The sequence below is a fragment of the Myotis myotis genome, unplaced genomic scaffold (assembly GCF_014108235.1).
Source record: "Myotis myotis isolate mMyoMyo1 unplaced genomic scaffold, mMyoMyo1.p scaffold_m19_p_7, whole genome shotgun sequence".
In the NCBI taxonomy this organism is placed as follows: Eukaryota; Metazoa; Chordata; class Mammalia; order Chiroptera; family Vespertilionidae; genus Myotis; species Myotis myotis.
In genome coordinates this window covers 66,389,542-66,403,611 of record NW_023416379.1, presented here as the reverse complement: position 1 = coordinate 66,403,611, position 14,070 = coordinate 66,389,542, and the positions used below count along the sequence as shown (strand labels likewise).

General features: G+C 37.1%; 1 protein-coding gene across 34 annotated transcripts in view; it reads left to right on the top strand.

The window, feature by feature from the left end:
• The window catches only part of FAM135A (family with sequence similarity 135 member A), a 106,643-nt gene that overhangs the window by 42,584 nt on the left and 49,989 nt on the right, over positions 1-14,070 (top strand). For 27 of the 34 annotated variants that reach the window (XR_004969011.1, XR_004969012.1, XM_036318329.1 and 24 more), the window contains 5 exons: positions 3,115-3,254; positions 3,366-3,436; positions 3,764-3,937; positions 8,359-8,485; positions 10,208-10,361. Coding sequence is in view for 32 of the 34 variants with exons in the window: in XM_036318323.1 (XP_036174216.1) it covers positions 3,115-3,254; positions 3,366-3,436; positions 3,764-3,937; positions 8,359-8,485; positions 10,208-10,361 (666 nt within the window). In the remaining 2 variants the exon portion in view is untranslated. Of the gene's footprint in view, positions 1-3,114; positions 3,255-3,365; positions 3,437-3,763; positions 3,938-5,775; positions 5,896-8,358; positions 8,486-10,207; positions 10,362-14,070 lie in introns of all 34 variants that reach the window. The other 7 variants (XM_036318333.1, XM_036318332.1, XM_036318348.1 and 4 more) reach the window with 6 other exon arrangements.

Here is a 14,070-nt window from a genome sequence, read left to right as displayed (position 1 = left end):
ACTTCTGTTATTCTCTCCCCATGGAGTCAGGATGCATTACCCTCCCCAGAAAATTGATATGTTACAAAATATAGAATATTGCCAACCAGGGAAGCTCACCCAAACTTTAATATCCAAAGTTTTTATTTGTATTTTATTACATAGCCATGATTGATTGAATCATCATCTCAAGCCCCTTTCCCTTCCCTGGAGATTAGATTTACATCATGTGGCTCAAAGTCCCAGCTCTCTAATCATGTGGTTGGTCTTACTGATGTGGCCAACTCCCATCCTGAATCTCCTTAACATAAACTATCTGGGGGCCCACCTTGAATCGCCTCATTAACAAACTCTCAGGGCCCACTATGAATAACAGAGACACTTCTGTCACTGGGAAATTCCAAGGATTCAGAGATCACCTTCCAGGAATCAGGGACAATGACCAGCCAGATTCCTTTTTGTTATTATTTTGTTTTATTTATTTTTTTAAAGTATATTTTTATTGTTGATAGTATTACCGATATCTCCCATTTTCCCCAGCTAGATTCTTTTTTTTTCTTTAAAAATTTTTATTTTTATTTTTTTAATTAAATCGTTATTGTTCAGATTATTACATTTGTTCCTCTTTTTCCCCCCATAACTCCCCTCCTCCCAGTTCCCGCCCCACCCTCCGCCCTCACTCCCCACCCACTGTCCTCATCCATAGGTGCACGATTTTTGTCCAGTCTCTTCCCACATCCCCCTTTCCCCCCCAAGAATAGTCAGTCCACTCCCTTTCTATGCCCCTGATTCTATTATAATCACCAGTTCATTTTGTTCATCAGATTATTTATTCACTTGATTTTTAGATTCACTTGTTGATAGATGTGTATTTGTTGTTCATAATTTGTATCTTTACCTTTTTCTTCTTCTTCCTCTTCCTAAAGGATGCCTTTCAGCACTTCATATAGTACTGGTTAGGTGGTGATGAACTCCTTTAGCTTTTTCTTATCTGTGAAGCTCTTTATCTGACCTTCAGTTCTGAATGATAGCTTTGCTGGATAAAGTAATCTTGGTTGTAGGTTCTTGGCATTCATCACTTTGAATATTTCTTGCCACTCCCTTCTGGCCTGCAAAGTTTCTGTTGAGAAATCCGCTGAGAGTTGTATGGGTACTCCCTTGTAGGTAACTGTCTTTCTCTTGCCGCTTTTAAGATTCTCTCTTTGTCTTTTGCTCTTGGCATTTTAATTATGATGTGTCTTGGTGTGGTCCTCTTTGGATTCCTTTTGTTTGGGGTTCTCTGCACTTCCTGGACTTGTAAGTCTATGTCTTTCACCAGGTAGGGGAAGTTTTCTGTCATTATTTCTTCAAATAGGTTTTCAATATCTTGCTGTCTCTCATCTTCTGGCACCCCTATAATTCTGATGTTGGTACGCTTGAAGCTGTCCCACAGGCTCCTTACACTATCTTCGTATTTTCGGATTCTTTTTTCATTTTGCTTTTCCAGTTGGGTGTTTTTTGCTTCTTCGTATTTCAGATCTTTGACTTGATTCTTGCGATCCTCTAGTCTGCTGTTGGGAGTCTGTATAATATCCTTTATTTCAGTCAGTGTATGCCTAATTTTCAGTTGGTCTTTTATCATAACATCGAGGGTCTGACTAGATTTCTTGAGGCTCTCACTACATTTATTGGCGGTCTCGCCAGTCTTTTTGAGAGCCTCACTAAATTTATCGGCGGCTTCTAGAAAGTTCTTGAAAAACCTTAAAAGTGTGGTTTTGAACTCCAAATCCGGTAGTTTGCTTTCCTCCATTTCTGTCATTTGTGTCCTGTTTCTTTGTCTCCGCATTTTTTATGCTTCCCTGTGTTGATAAAGTGGTTTTCTGTGCTAAGTTTCCTCTAGGGCCCAGTGGTTAAGCCTCCCCAATTACCTGTGGAGGACACTCTTGGTGCACCTCCTTGTGGTCTTTGTGCACAGTCTTGTAGTTAAGCCTTGATTGTTGTAGGTAACACTGGGAGGGTTTGAACTCCAGGCCAATTGGCTGTGAGAATCAGCTGTGTCTGCAATGGGAGAACTTCTGTGCTGGAGACACCCCTCCGGGGCAAGACTTGCTTCAATGAGGCTTTGGTACTCACTGAGTCTGCCCCCTGAGTGTGTCCCTTATGGATCCAAGGGGCTGCAAACTGGATGGTCCCACTCTGACCACTGGGCACACTGGCTCCTGGATCTCTAAGGAGGTGCTAATCTAGCCTCTGCCTGAGGCTACCATCAAAAGGCTCCGTGCACGGCTTGGGCGGGGCGGGTCCCACGGGATCAACAGGGCGGAGCTAGCAGTTATGGCTGCTCTCATTCCTGCCCTCAGGGGCCGCTTCTCAGCATCCCGGCAAACGCTGCAAGCACCTCCGAGAGAAAGCTGCCCTCGAGTTCCGACCGTTGCCAGACAGTCCCACTTCTCCCGTCTGAGTCTGGCTTCCTAGAGACTCGCTTGGAACTGGAGCTCAGAGCCTGAGACACCCTCCTGATTGAAAACGACAACCACGCCCTCAGCCGCCTGCCCGCTCCGCATGCGCCTCTGTACCTCTGTATTTTACTTCCGCACTGCGCCTCCTCTGAGTCTCAGTGTGCTTTTCTCTTTCCTTCTAGTTGTAGAATTTCCACTCAGCCAGCCTTCCTGTGGTTCTGGATGATGTCCGTTCCGTCTTTTAGTTGTATTTTTGAAGTGGTTGTGCGAGGCAGCAATCTCCGGTGTTTACCTATGCCACCGTCTTGGTTTCTCCCCCAGCTAGATTCTTTATTCCAAGTTTTAGAGGTTACTTTCTAGCAACCAGGACAAAAGCAAACCAAATTCTTGAAAAGCTAATTTGCTTGCTTCTGTGGTATACATACCAATTTTTTACTTTTAAAATATCTACTTTGTGATTTCCATATTACCTTCCTTGATGAAGATAATTGTACAACTAAATAATGGTTATAATGTATTTATCATTTTTTATCATATAAATGAATAAATTATCAGAAACGTTTTAATATTGCTAAATAAAATGATATTGGCATTGGAGTAATATAATCAAGCTTACGGTGTTTTAAAGTAAAAGTTTTAATTTACTTTTAGTATATTTTGTCCTTTAACTGTCAATTATGTATCTTATTTATTTTAGGTATGTCTTTAGCCTTTCCAGCTTCAGTTCATGATTCTCTGATTTGCAGTAAAACATTTCAAATTCTATATAAAAATGAGGAGGTTGTTTTAAATGATGTTATGATCTTCAAAGTTAAAATGTTGTTGGATGAAAGAAAGGTACATATCTCTTTATATATATTTACATAACTATTTTTTGTAAAGCCTCAAGGCATATTTATAACTTTCTATAATATTTTAAAAGTATTTTGTATTATAATTTTTCTTCAGATTGAAGAAACTCTTGAGGAAATGGGTTTCCTGTTATCCTTGGACCTACACTTTACAGATGGAGATTATTCGTAAGTAGGCAAACAAAACAATTAAAAATCCATAGTTACTCTATTACCTGTTAATATTGGAGTCCTCATTTACGTCTTAGAATTCAGCCTTTCCCCAGTGGTTAGGCCTACTCCTTTGTGCCATGAGCTTCAGGTAGTGAAATCAGACAAGACTTATATATTGCTGTCTAATTCAAACATGATACTTTAAAAATTATTTACATTATCAGTTTTTAAAAAGTAATTAAGTAAGTAAATGTTTGAATAGTTTACTAGTAAACAGCTTTGCAGAATATTAGCCTTTAGGAAATATTCTATACTTATATGCACATATGTTGCTTTTTCTAGGGCAGATGATCTGAATGCCTTGCAACTAATAAGTAGCCGAACATTGAAGCTGCACTTTAACATCTATAGAGGTCTTCATCATCATGTTAATGTTATGTTTGATTATTTCCACCTTTCTGTTGTGTCTGTTACAGTCCATGCATCTTTGGTTGCACTACACCAGCCACTAATAAGGTAAATTTAACCCAATACCCTGGTTTTTATTAATGTAATATATTTTATTTTTATATTGAAAACAGATACTTTGATAAAGATAACTGAAGAACTAAGGAATTTCTAATTCATAGTTATTTAGTAAATACTTTCATTTTATACTAAAATATCGAATTAATAAAATTGAAGAGCATGGGAACATTTGATTGATAACTTTATTGTTACAGAAATATGCAGCAATCATTATCAGATATACTGAACAAGAAAAATGCAGTCTGGAAATAACCATACAATATTGTTTAGTCTGAATTTATGTTTTTATGCAGTGCTACACTGTAATTATTTACCCTCTGGAAAAGTATATTCATTTTTTCTTAGATTTTTGTTTGTCTCTTGTCTGGATGGACTAATTTTATCTTCTTAAATCTATATTATACAATAATTCTTGTTTTCTAAGTCATTAGTCAATTTTAATACATCTTGACTAAGTCTTTTAAAATTATTTTATGTATATCACTTTAGCTTAAAAGTGCATAAAATTCTGGATCATAATAAATGCATTGGAGAAATTATTTTTTTTTGTCCACTACCCTGGGGAGATACAATTTCTTTTATTAATGTAAGAATACAATTCAAGCTCTCATTTTTACAATAAAACATTATCCTTGTGGTATGGGCAATTCATGGACACTTTTCAAATCAGTAATATATGAAAAGACTCCAAATTGATTGGATTTTTAATTGTCTACTTTATAATTTCTGACACAAATCTGATTCAAACAACTGATATTAGGGATGATGCTTAAAGGTTATGATATTAGACTAATTTATCAGAACACGGAGTAGGTAATTTTGTAGAATTATCCGCAGAATTTGCAGAAGACCACCACAATTTATTTATTTATTTATTTATTTTTAAATATATTTTATTGATTTTTTACAGAGAGGAAGGGAGAGAGATATAGAGAGTTAGAAACATCAATGAGAGAGAAACATCGATCAGCTGCCTCCTGCACACCCCTACTGGGGATGTGCCCACAACCAAGGTACATGCCCTTCACCGGAATCGAATCTGGGACCCTTCAGTCCGCAGGCCAACACTCTATCCACCAAGCCAAACCAGCCAGGGCAAGACCACCACAATTTAATATATTGCCCACAAGTAAGAGCCTCCTGTGGCATATCTTTACATTGTTTTAAAAACTGTGAGAACCTCTTCCATTGTGTTTTCCCATAATCTCTTTTAGAGCAGAGAGCCAGGAAGAGTTCTATTTAATTTGCTTTGCCTTCCTTATTCTCTAGTAAGATCTAGTTCTCTAATAAGTAACTAATGTTTGGCCATCTTTGTCTTACCTCTTAGGCCTTTGAGAGTTTGTTCTCGATTGCTTTTAACTTCTGTAAATAGAACCATGTTGCTATTGTATATTATTTTAACATAAACTTCCTCAAAATTTTTTAAATTTAGGTTTAATTAATATGTAATATTATGATAACTGAATGAAACTTTCTGACAAGAAAGTGGTTTTTGAAATATAACTTTGAGATAAGTAGTATGTAATACTACTTTTATATGAATTGCATATTAGGTTTTAATGATAAAAGTTTATTTGTTTATGAAAAACATTCCTGTAGTTTTCTGAATCTCTTATTTTTGTATTTTCAATTAGAATCCCTAACTAAACTAAATCTACCATTCCTTTTTCTTTATAGCACCGGCTTAGTTTCTCTTCTGAAAAATATATAGTTCATAGAGGTTAGCTCAGGTTATTAATAATGCTTTCTAAGGTCCTGAATACATAGAGTAGCAATATTCATACTAATACTATTGAGTTAAATGTGTGCTTCCTCTTGTAATGCAGCAGTTTTTGCCACAGACTAGTAGGAGAAAGGGACAGCTCATCTCCTAGAGATTGTTTGCTGGAAGGAGAAGACATTTTTGACTCAGAATCAGAAGCCAAGAGGATTAAGTGTTGGCTCTGGTTAGTGACTGGGAAAGAAAATGAGGGGCCTACAACATCTGAGGTTCTGTTCTTTACCTAGCTGCCATGGGCCCTGATATCCCCTCTCTTGCTGCTAGAATTTTGCCCTAAAGGAGGAACATCTTTCCCTGCCTTTCTTTGCCTGTGCATGAGAGGCTGGAGAAGGGAAGCAAGGAGAGGGTAAGGGAAAGCTTTTTGCTGGTGGTGTGCTGGTAGAGGGGTCATGTTAAGGGTAACATTCCTCATTATTTATGCTTCGACAAGTTTTTCCTGAAGTTTTATTATAGGTGAATTTTTTATTATTGAAACAAAATGAAAAAAATTTAATTTATATTATTACCCTTTTCTTTAAAACAATTTCTATGATCAACCCAACTAAAGCCATTAAATCAGTTATGTAAAATTAAGTGGGGTTAGGATTTCTTTCTTTGCTTGTTTTTTACACAACCTGTTTGTTATATATGAACTAGAGGCCTGATGCGCAAAATTTGTGCAAGAATAGGCCTTCCTGCCGGCACTGGCTTCCCTCTGGCACCCAGGACCCGGGCTTCCCTTGCAACCCTGGCTTCATCCGGTCTAATTAGCATATTATACTTTTATTATTATAGATTCTTTTAAGTACAACTTTTATAACTCAATTCTCAAAAATGCATTGTAGCAAGTGGAATTTACCATTGACTTGCTCCCTTTTTTACTGGGGATTTTGATTTTGCAGATGAAGGCTATTCTCTGCTTATGGCAAAACTGACTTACTTTCCTGTCTTTTCCCTTTTTTGACACTGCTAAATAGTCCAAATGCTTTGGCCTATGTATGATTAGCTAGTACTTTATCTCAAATAATATTGTGTATGATTTTTAAACTTTCAAACAGAATAGACTTCTTATTTGTAGAATTTTATATGAAATGTAATGTTAATACTAACAACAGTGGTTCATATAATATATGGTTGAGATGGTGCCCTGAAGCACATATAAAGAAAATCTTAATAGAGTTCATAGCCTTTTAGTGAAGAGAAAGAAAATATCTTTTTTTGAGAAATAGAGGGAACAAATAAATTTAGTAATTTCCCTACTCTCTACTTCTCTGTGTAGTATCCTTATTTGATTAAGTGTTAACTTTATAAAGTTCTGAAAGATCAGTATTTCCAAATTAAAGCTTGACCCTCATTTGTCATTTAGCTACTCTGGATCCAACTGTTTTGTCTTTAGGATCCTTTGAGGTTCCCTGAGGCCCAGTTATAAAGAAGTAATCTCAAGCATCTAATCTTAGTTTTTAAAAATATATATTCACTAGAGGCCCGGTGCACAAAATTTGTGCACTGGGGGTAGGGGGCGTTTGCACCCTCTCCAATCTGGGACCCCTCAAGGGATGTCCGACTGCCGGACATCCCTTCCACAATCCGGGACTGCTGGCTCCCAACTGCTTGCTTGCCTGCCTGCCTGCCTGATTGCCCCTAACCGCTCCTGCCTGCCAGCCTGATCACCCCCAACCACTCTTCTGCCAACCTGATCAACGCCCAACTGCTCCCCTGCCAGCCTGATCGCCCCCAACTGCCCTCCCCTGCCGGCCCGATCACCCCCAAATGCCCTCCCCTGCCAGGCTGATTTTTCCCCCAAGTGCCTTCACCTGCCAGCCTGGTCACCCCTAACTGACCTCCCCTGCAAGCCTGGTTGCCCCTAACTGCCTTCCCCTGCCAGCCTGGTTGCCCCTAACTGCCCTCCCCTGCCGGCCTGGTTGCCCCTAACTGCCCTTCCCTGCAGGCCTGGTCCCCCCCCAACTGCCCTCCCCTGCCAGCCTGGTTGCCCCTAACTGCCCTTCCCTGCAGGCCTGGTCGCCCCCAACTGCCCTCTCTCCCCTGCAGGCCCAGTCACCCCCAACTGCCCTCCCTCCCCAGCAGGCCCAGTTGCCCCCAACTACCCTCCCTGCTGGCCTGGTCACCCACATCTGCCCTCCCCTGCCGGCCATCTTGTGGCCAAATGGTGGCGTCCATCTTGTGCGAGGGTGTGATGGTCAATTTGCATATTACCTCTATTATATAGGATTGTGTCTTTTCATAATCATTCAAATTACTAAAGGAAAAATTACTTTGGAATACTTTAGAAATCATAAACTTGCTCCCTAACCGGTTTGGCTCAGTGGATAGAGCATCAGCCTGCGGACTGAAAGGTCCCAGGTTCGATTCCAGTCAAGGGCATGTACCTTAGTTGCAGGCACATTCCCAGTAGGAGGTGTACAGGAGGCAGCTGATCGATGTTTCTCTCTCATCGATGTTTCTAACTCTCTATCCCTCTCTCATCGTCTCTGTAAAAAATCAAAAAAATATTTTAAAAAAAAAAAAAAAAAGAAATCATAAACTTGGAAAACCCTTGCTTTTTATTCTACTCCTGTAAGACTTTTCTTTTTAAATATTTAACTTATCACTCAGGTAGACTTTTGTGACCATAATGTACTTACTCCTCCAGCTTTCCTCGCCCTGTGAAGACTACTTGGTTAAATAGAAATGCACCAGCACAAAACAGAGATTCTGTGATTCCAACTCTTGAAAGTGTGGTCTTTGGTATTAACTACACAAAACAGCTATCACCAGATGTAAGAACTGATATGTTTATAGATCTTTTCTTCCTTCTTATTTCAAATGAGATGTTTCTATAATGTTTTATCTGTGAATGTAATATTTCTTTTATATTAATGTTTTGAGTTCAACAACTTAATAGACCTAATTAAATATGACCCTAACAAATTGGTTGGTTCCAGTTGTTTATTTTGAAATTTTAACTGGATACTTCAAGATTTTACCAAATTTAATGGTTAGAGATTTTTGCCTTTTTAAACTTATTACTGGCACCTCTTGCTCTCTTAACAGAACTGGTAGAATCATTCTAAACATGCCTGTAAAGAACATTTGGCATAGTTAGACTCAACATGCAGTAGTACAAGTATAGCCATTACTCCTCTGAAAGGAGAAGGGAATCGCTCTCTCTCTCTCTCTCTATATATATAAAAGGCTAAGTGTCCATCTGACCGGTAGCTATAATGCACACTGACCACCAGGGGGCAGATGCTCAATGCAGGAGCTGCCATGACACGCACTGGCCATTTAAAAATAAATGGCACCACGGACCTGGCACCGACAAACCAACACTCAGCTTCCCCCAAGTGGGACACAGGCACTGCCACCACCCCGGAGCAACACTCCACCAAATCGCAGCCAATGCTGCCAAGACCCCAGGGCGCAAAATGAGGCCCACAGCCCAGCCCGAAACGGTCGCTGTGGGCTCCATGTAATGACGTCACATAGCAACGCCCGGCTTCCTCTCCCTAGCAGCTAGTCTCCTTGGAGCTTCTTCAGCCCAGGAACACGACTTGCTTAATAGCCAGGTGCAAATATTTCATACTTTAACCAAATGTCTGTGAAGCGTTTTCCCATGCCTCATCTCATTTGGTCCTCACATAACTCCTGGAATAGGTAGATAGGAGACTCAGTAGAATCCTATTTTCTTTTCATTAGCTGGAAAACGGAGATTTAGAACATTTAGAAACTTGACCTGACTGAAAAGAAGTAAGAAATGGTGGACCTTGGAAATGACTTCAGGTTTTCTCACTGCATAGAATATAGTCAAACATGGCTGCAGTTAAATATTTTATCCTTTGTTCTCCCTGCGTGATCTACAATAATAATCTGCTTTGTGTTGATATTTATTGCTGTGTTGTTAACAATTACCTGAAAGAGAAGTTGGGGTGCTTCACTGGGCTGGAAAAAGTTTAGCTACATCAAAAAGCAGGTCTAAGTAAGCAAGTTTATTCTATACATATAAAAGGCTAAGTTGACTCATGCATGCACGATACACATAAAGCTCTCGCTGGCGCCAATCGCACGTGTGTGTTTCGATCTGTCATTGTCGATCATGAATTTGGTTGACACTTCTATTATAGAGAAAGGGCGAATAGCAATATTAAAATATTTTTTCTAATTTCCTTTCAATGTGCAGGAATCCGTGCACTGGGACACTAGTTATACTATAAAAGCAGAGTGTCTGTCCCTCAGTCCAACTGTAATTTGAACCTCAAATTTTTAAAAAACTCATAATCTGCTTGTTTTAAAAATCTGTCGCTGAAATTGCTAGAGTTGCATTTCATGTTTAAATTGCTTGTATTAAGAACAACTCCTTAAAATATTGCCATATTTCTTGTTTTAGAATAACTGTAATTAGTAAATGCTTAAGGTTTTTATTTCATTTCTCTTAAGTTTCAAGTGTAACATTTTTTACATATTTGGTTACTAACACTCTATATCCCAAATCTATTCTTTAGGGTTGCAGCTTCATTATTGCAGACTCCTTTCTACATCATGCTTATCATTTTCATTATACACTTTGTGCCACTTTGCTGCTAGCCTTCAAGGGATTGCACAGCTACTTCATCACGGTAACAGAAGAGATTCCCTCTTGTCAGAAACTAGAACTAGGTATGTTAAAGTAGTCAGACCTATCCTATAGTTCAAGTAATTTTCTTCATTTTCATGTTGCTAGTTATCAGCTTTGACATAGTTTTTCTATACTAAAACTATAATGTTAAGTGCTTCACTTTTCCTTCTCTCTCAGTTCCATCTTTTTCCACCTTTGGTAATTATTTTCTGCAATTTATGATATTGAGAACTAACTTCTTGATGCTAAGTTTGAAATGAGTCTTTTGATAGATTTTTTTATAAAAGCATATGTTCATATATTACTACAACTATAAACAGAAAGTATACTGGAAAGCAAATGTAATTATAGAATCATGGGAACATAAATTAAATTTATACTTCCAAATATTTAAAAATTGAAAAAGAGGATAGGTACTTGGGACATTTTTATGTACATTTGGTTTTAAGTGACCTCAGATCTTATTTCTTTCATTTCATTTCAGAAAATAATTAAACTTTAGTTTTAATCCAACAATAATATTTGCATATATGTTACAGTAGATGATAAAAAAAAGTCATATTGCCTTGCCTGGCTGGTGTGGACCAGTGGTTGAGCATCTACCCATGAACCAGAAGGTCACGTTTGAATTCCCGCTCAAGGCACATGCCCAGGTTGCAGGTTCAATCCTCAATAGGGAGGGGGTGTACAGGAGGCAGCCGATCAATGATTCTCTCTCATCACTGATATTTCTCTCTCTCTCTCTCTCTCTCTCCCTCTCCCTCTCCCTCTCCCTCTCTCTCCCTCTCCCCTTCCTCTCTCAATAAAATAAATTTTAAAAAATCATATTACCTTAACTTTGTATGTCATTTGTAGTTTGCAAAATCCTTGTACATATATAATTAAGACAAATTATTGGGATTAGCAAAAATGAGTTTTTATTTAGACTTTCAATGATAGTTTTTTTATAAGTTTTTATTTTAAAATGTCAGCTTATAGCACCATAAAAGCACATTTTAGTGATCTCTTCTGAGTAACTTATTTTTAATATATATATTTTTTTTATTGATTTCAGAGAGGAAGGGAAAGAGAGAGATAAACATCAGTGACGAGACAGAATCATTGTTCAGCTGCCTCCTGCACGCCCCCTACTGGGGATCGAGCCCACAAACCCGGGCATGTGCCCTTGACCAGAATCTAACCCGGGACCTTTCGGTCCACAGGCCAATACTACACTGAGCCAAACCAGCTAGGACCCGAGTAAATTATTTTTATTTTACATTTGAGTAAATCAGGAATTACTTTTTAAATCTTAAATTATTCAGTGTTCTTTGTTTATTTCTTTTGTTACTCAAGAATCTGTCTTTTAACATATTGATGCACTCAAACATAGTCACTGTTATTGAAAATCTTGGGTTTGAGACTAATTAGCCTATTTTTATAATTGCCTATTTGGGAATGCAAAAGAATTATAAGAAAGTATAATAATTTGTACCTTATTTAAATTCAGCTGTGAGAAAATGCTGGATATTGTGCATTCCCTATCAGCAACTACTCCAGAGGGTTTAATTCCATTAGTTCAGTTCAAACTTTTTTAACTTAACGAGAAGCAGGTATCAATAGTCTGTTTAGGGTATTTGATGCGAAAATACCAATGTGTACACAGAAACACAACCAATAGGAATGTGTGTTTGTTCTTTTTGGCTCATGTGTTCTTCCTAAAGATAACAATGGAAGTGTGGAAGCCTTTTGATTACTATCCTCTGAAATTTTCTTTTTCCTTACTATTATTTCCTATACTTTGAATCCTTCTATTTCCCTTAGGAGAATCCTATAGGAGACTACTCCTTAAAATACAAACTTTTTAAAATGAAAGGATTGTTTGTAGAATAAATGATTTTAGGCTATCACTTATCCTCAATTAATGGAAAAATTATGGTGCATATATTTTTTAACTTGGTTCTTTGGAACTCGGACATATTTTCTTACGAGAATTATATAATAAATTTTGGTTAATTTAATGACCAGACCACAAAATTATTAAACCACAATATTAATGAAGGACAGTACCACATACCTGAAAAGTAGTGTTATAAAAAGTAATGGTGTGACACTTAGAAGCCATGTGTAATATTTCTATAAGAAAATTTGTTAATAGTTTTGATGTAGACTTTATGGAAGCTTTAGCTTGTAGTGCTGAAGAGTACATGTTTGGAGCCATTTCTTTTACTAGCTTTGAGACTGTATATACAAAGTGAATTCTATTCTAAAGGGGTAGGGAAAATTAAAGGGAACCAGATATGGTGCATGAGTCTGACAGGAAAGATGAGGACATCCAAAAGATAGAGGTGTAAAGCAGGTCTAGGAGTAAGATTTCTTAATGGTGTAATTCCCTTGGGCTTTTTATGAGTACCTAATATGTCAGGTGATTGAGAAAAAAATAGGGTCTCTGTCTTTAAAGAGCTTTGACTTCTCCCCTTCCCTTAATAAGGAATCAGTTCAGTATAGGGGTGAATGAGAGAAGCTTACCCTCAAGACAGGGCTTCTTGTGTTTTTAATGTAGAGAGTCATATACGAGATGGGCCTATATGTGCATATATAAGGAAGATGTCTATGAGCATTTAATTTTCAAATAGATTTATATTTGTAAATGAAAAAACACATGAACCACATTTTAACTTAAAAAGTATTCCTCTAAAAGAAAGTGATGTAAAAGAAATCAAGCATATCTTTTCAAAGGCAAAAATTTATTTCAAATGCATTAGACAGTATTAGCACTTTATTGCTAATTTATTACTCTAACTTCAGTGTGATCATGTATTTATAAGGCTTTTAAGTTTCTTTTAGGTAGGTATTGCCTTTTTTTTTTGTCCTATATGTTACTTTGGGCTTCTAGATGCAATGTAGAAAATTTCATAATTAAAAGAGCCCTTATATTTAATTTCAACTTTATTCCAAATTATATGCTTAATATATTTTATCAAAATATAAAATTCTAAAGCAAACCCAGACTTTAATTTTAATAAGTATATAATAGTAATAGAGTAAAATTATTACTACCTTATTCATCTATTTACTCAAGTATATTTGTTGAATGAATGAATGAATGAATAAAACATCATAATACAGTTTTTGTTGTTACTTAAAGAGTATATAGGCATCAATACATAGCTTATAGCAGTTTTCTAAGGATTTTTAAAATCAAGACTCATCTTCAATAAATATTTATTTGGTAACACTTTGTATTATTCTTTTTTTAAAAATATATTTTATTGATTTTTTACAGAGAGGAAGGGAGAGAGATAGAGAGCTAGAAACATCGATGGGAGAGAAACATCGATCAGCTGCCTCCTGCATATCTCCCACTGGGATGTGCCCGCAGCCCAGGTACATGCCCTTGACCGGAATCAAACCTGGGACCCCTCAGTCCGCAGGCCGACGTTCTATCCACTGAGCCAAACCGGTTTCGGCTTATTCTTAAACTTTTCATTACTATTTATATTTTCTTTTCTATTTATTTTGACTTAGTTTATTAGTTTATTCTTGAATGCTTCTTCTAGGGGAATCTCTAAAAAACTATCAACTATTCAAAATAAGCTGCATATTCTTAGTTATTAATATTAACATTGTTTATTTTTATTATACCAAAATTAAATTATAGGCAATAGATAATACATCCTTAAAACACTTTTGACTAAACATCATCACATTCACCAGTTTTAATAAGTAGACTTAAAGTAGTTCTTGATTAAAGGATTTATTTTATTTCCT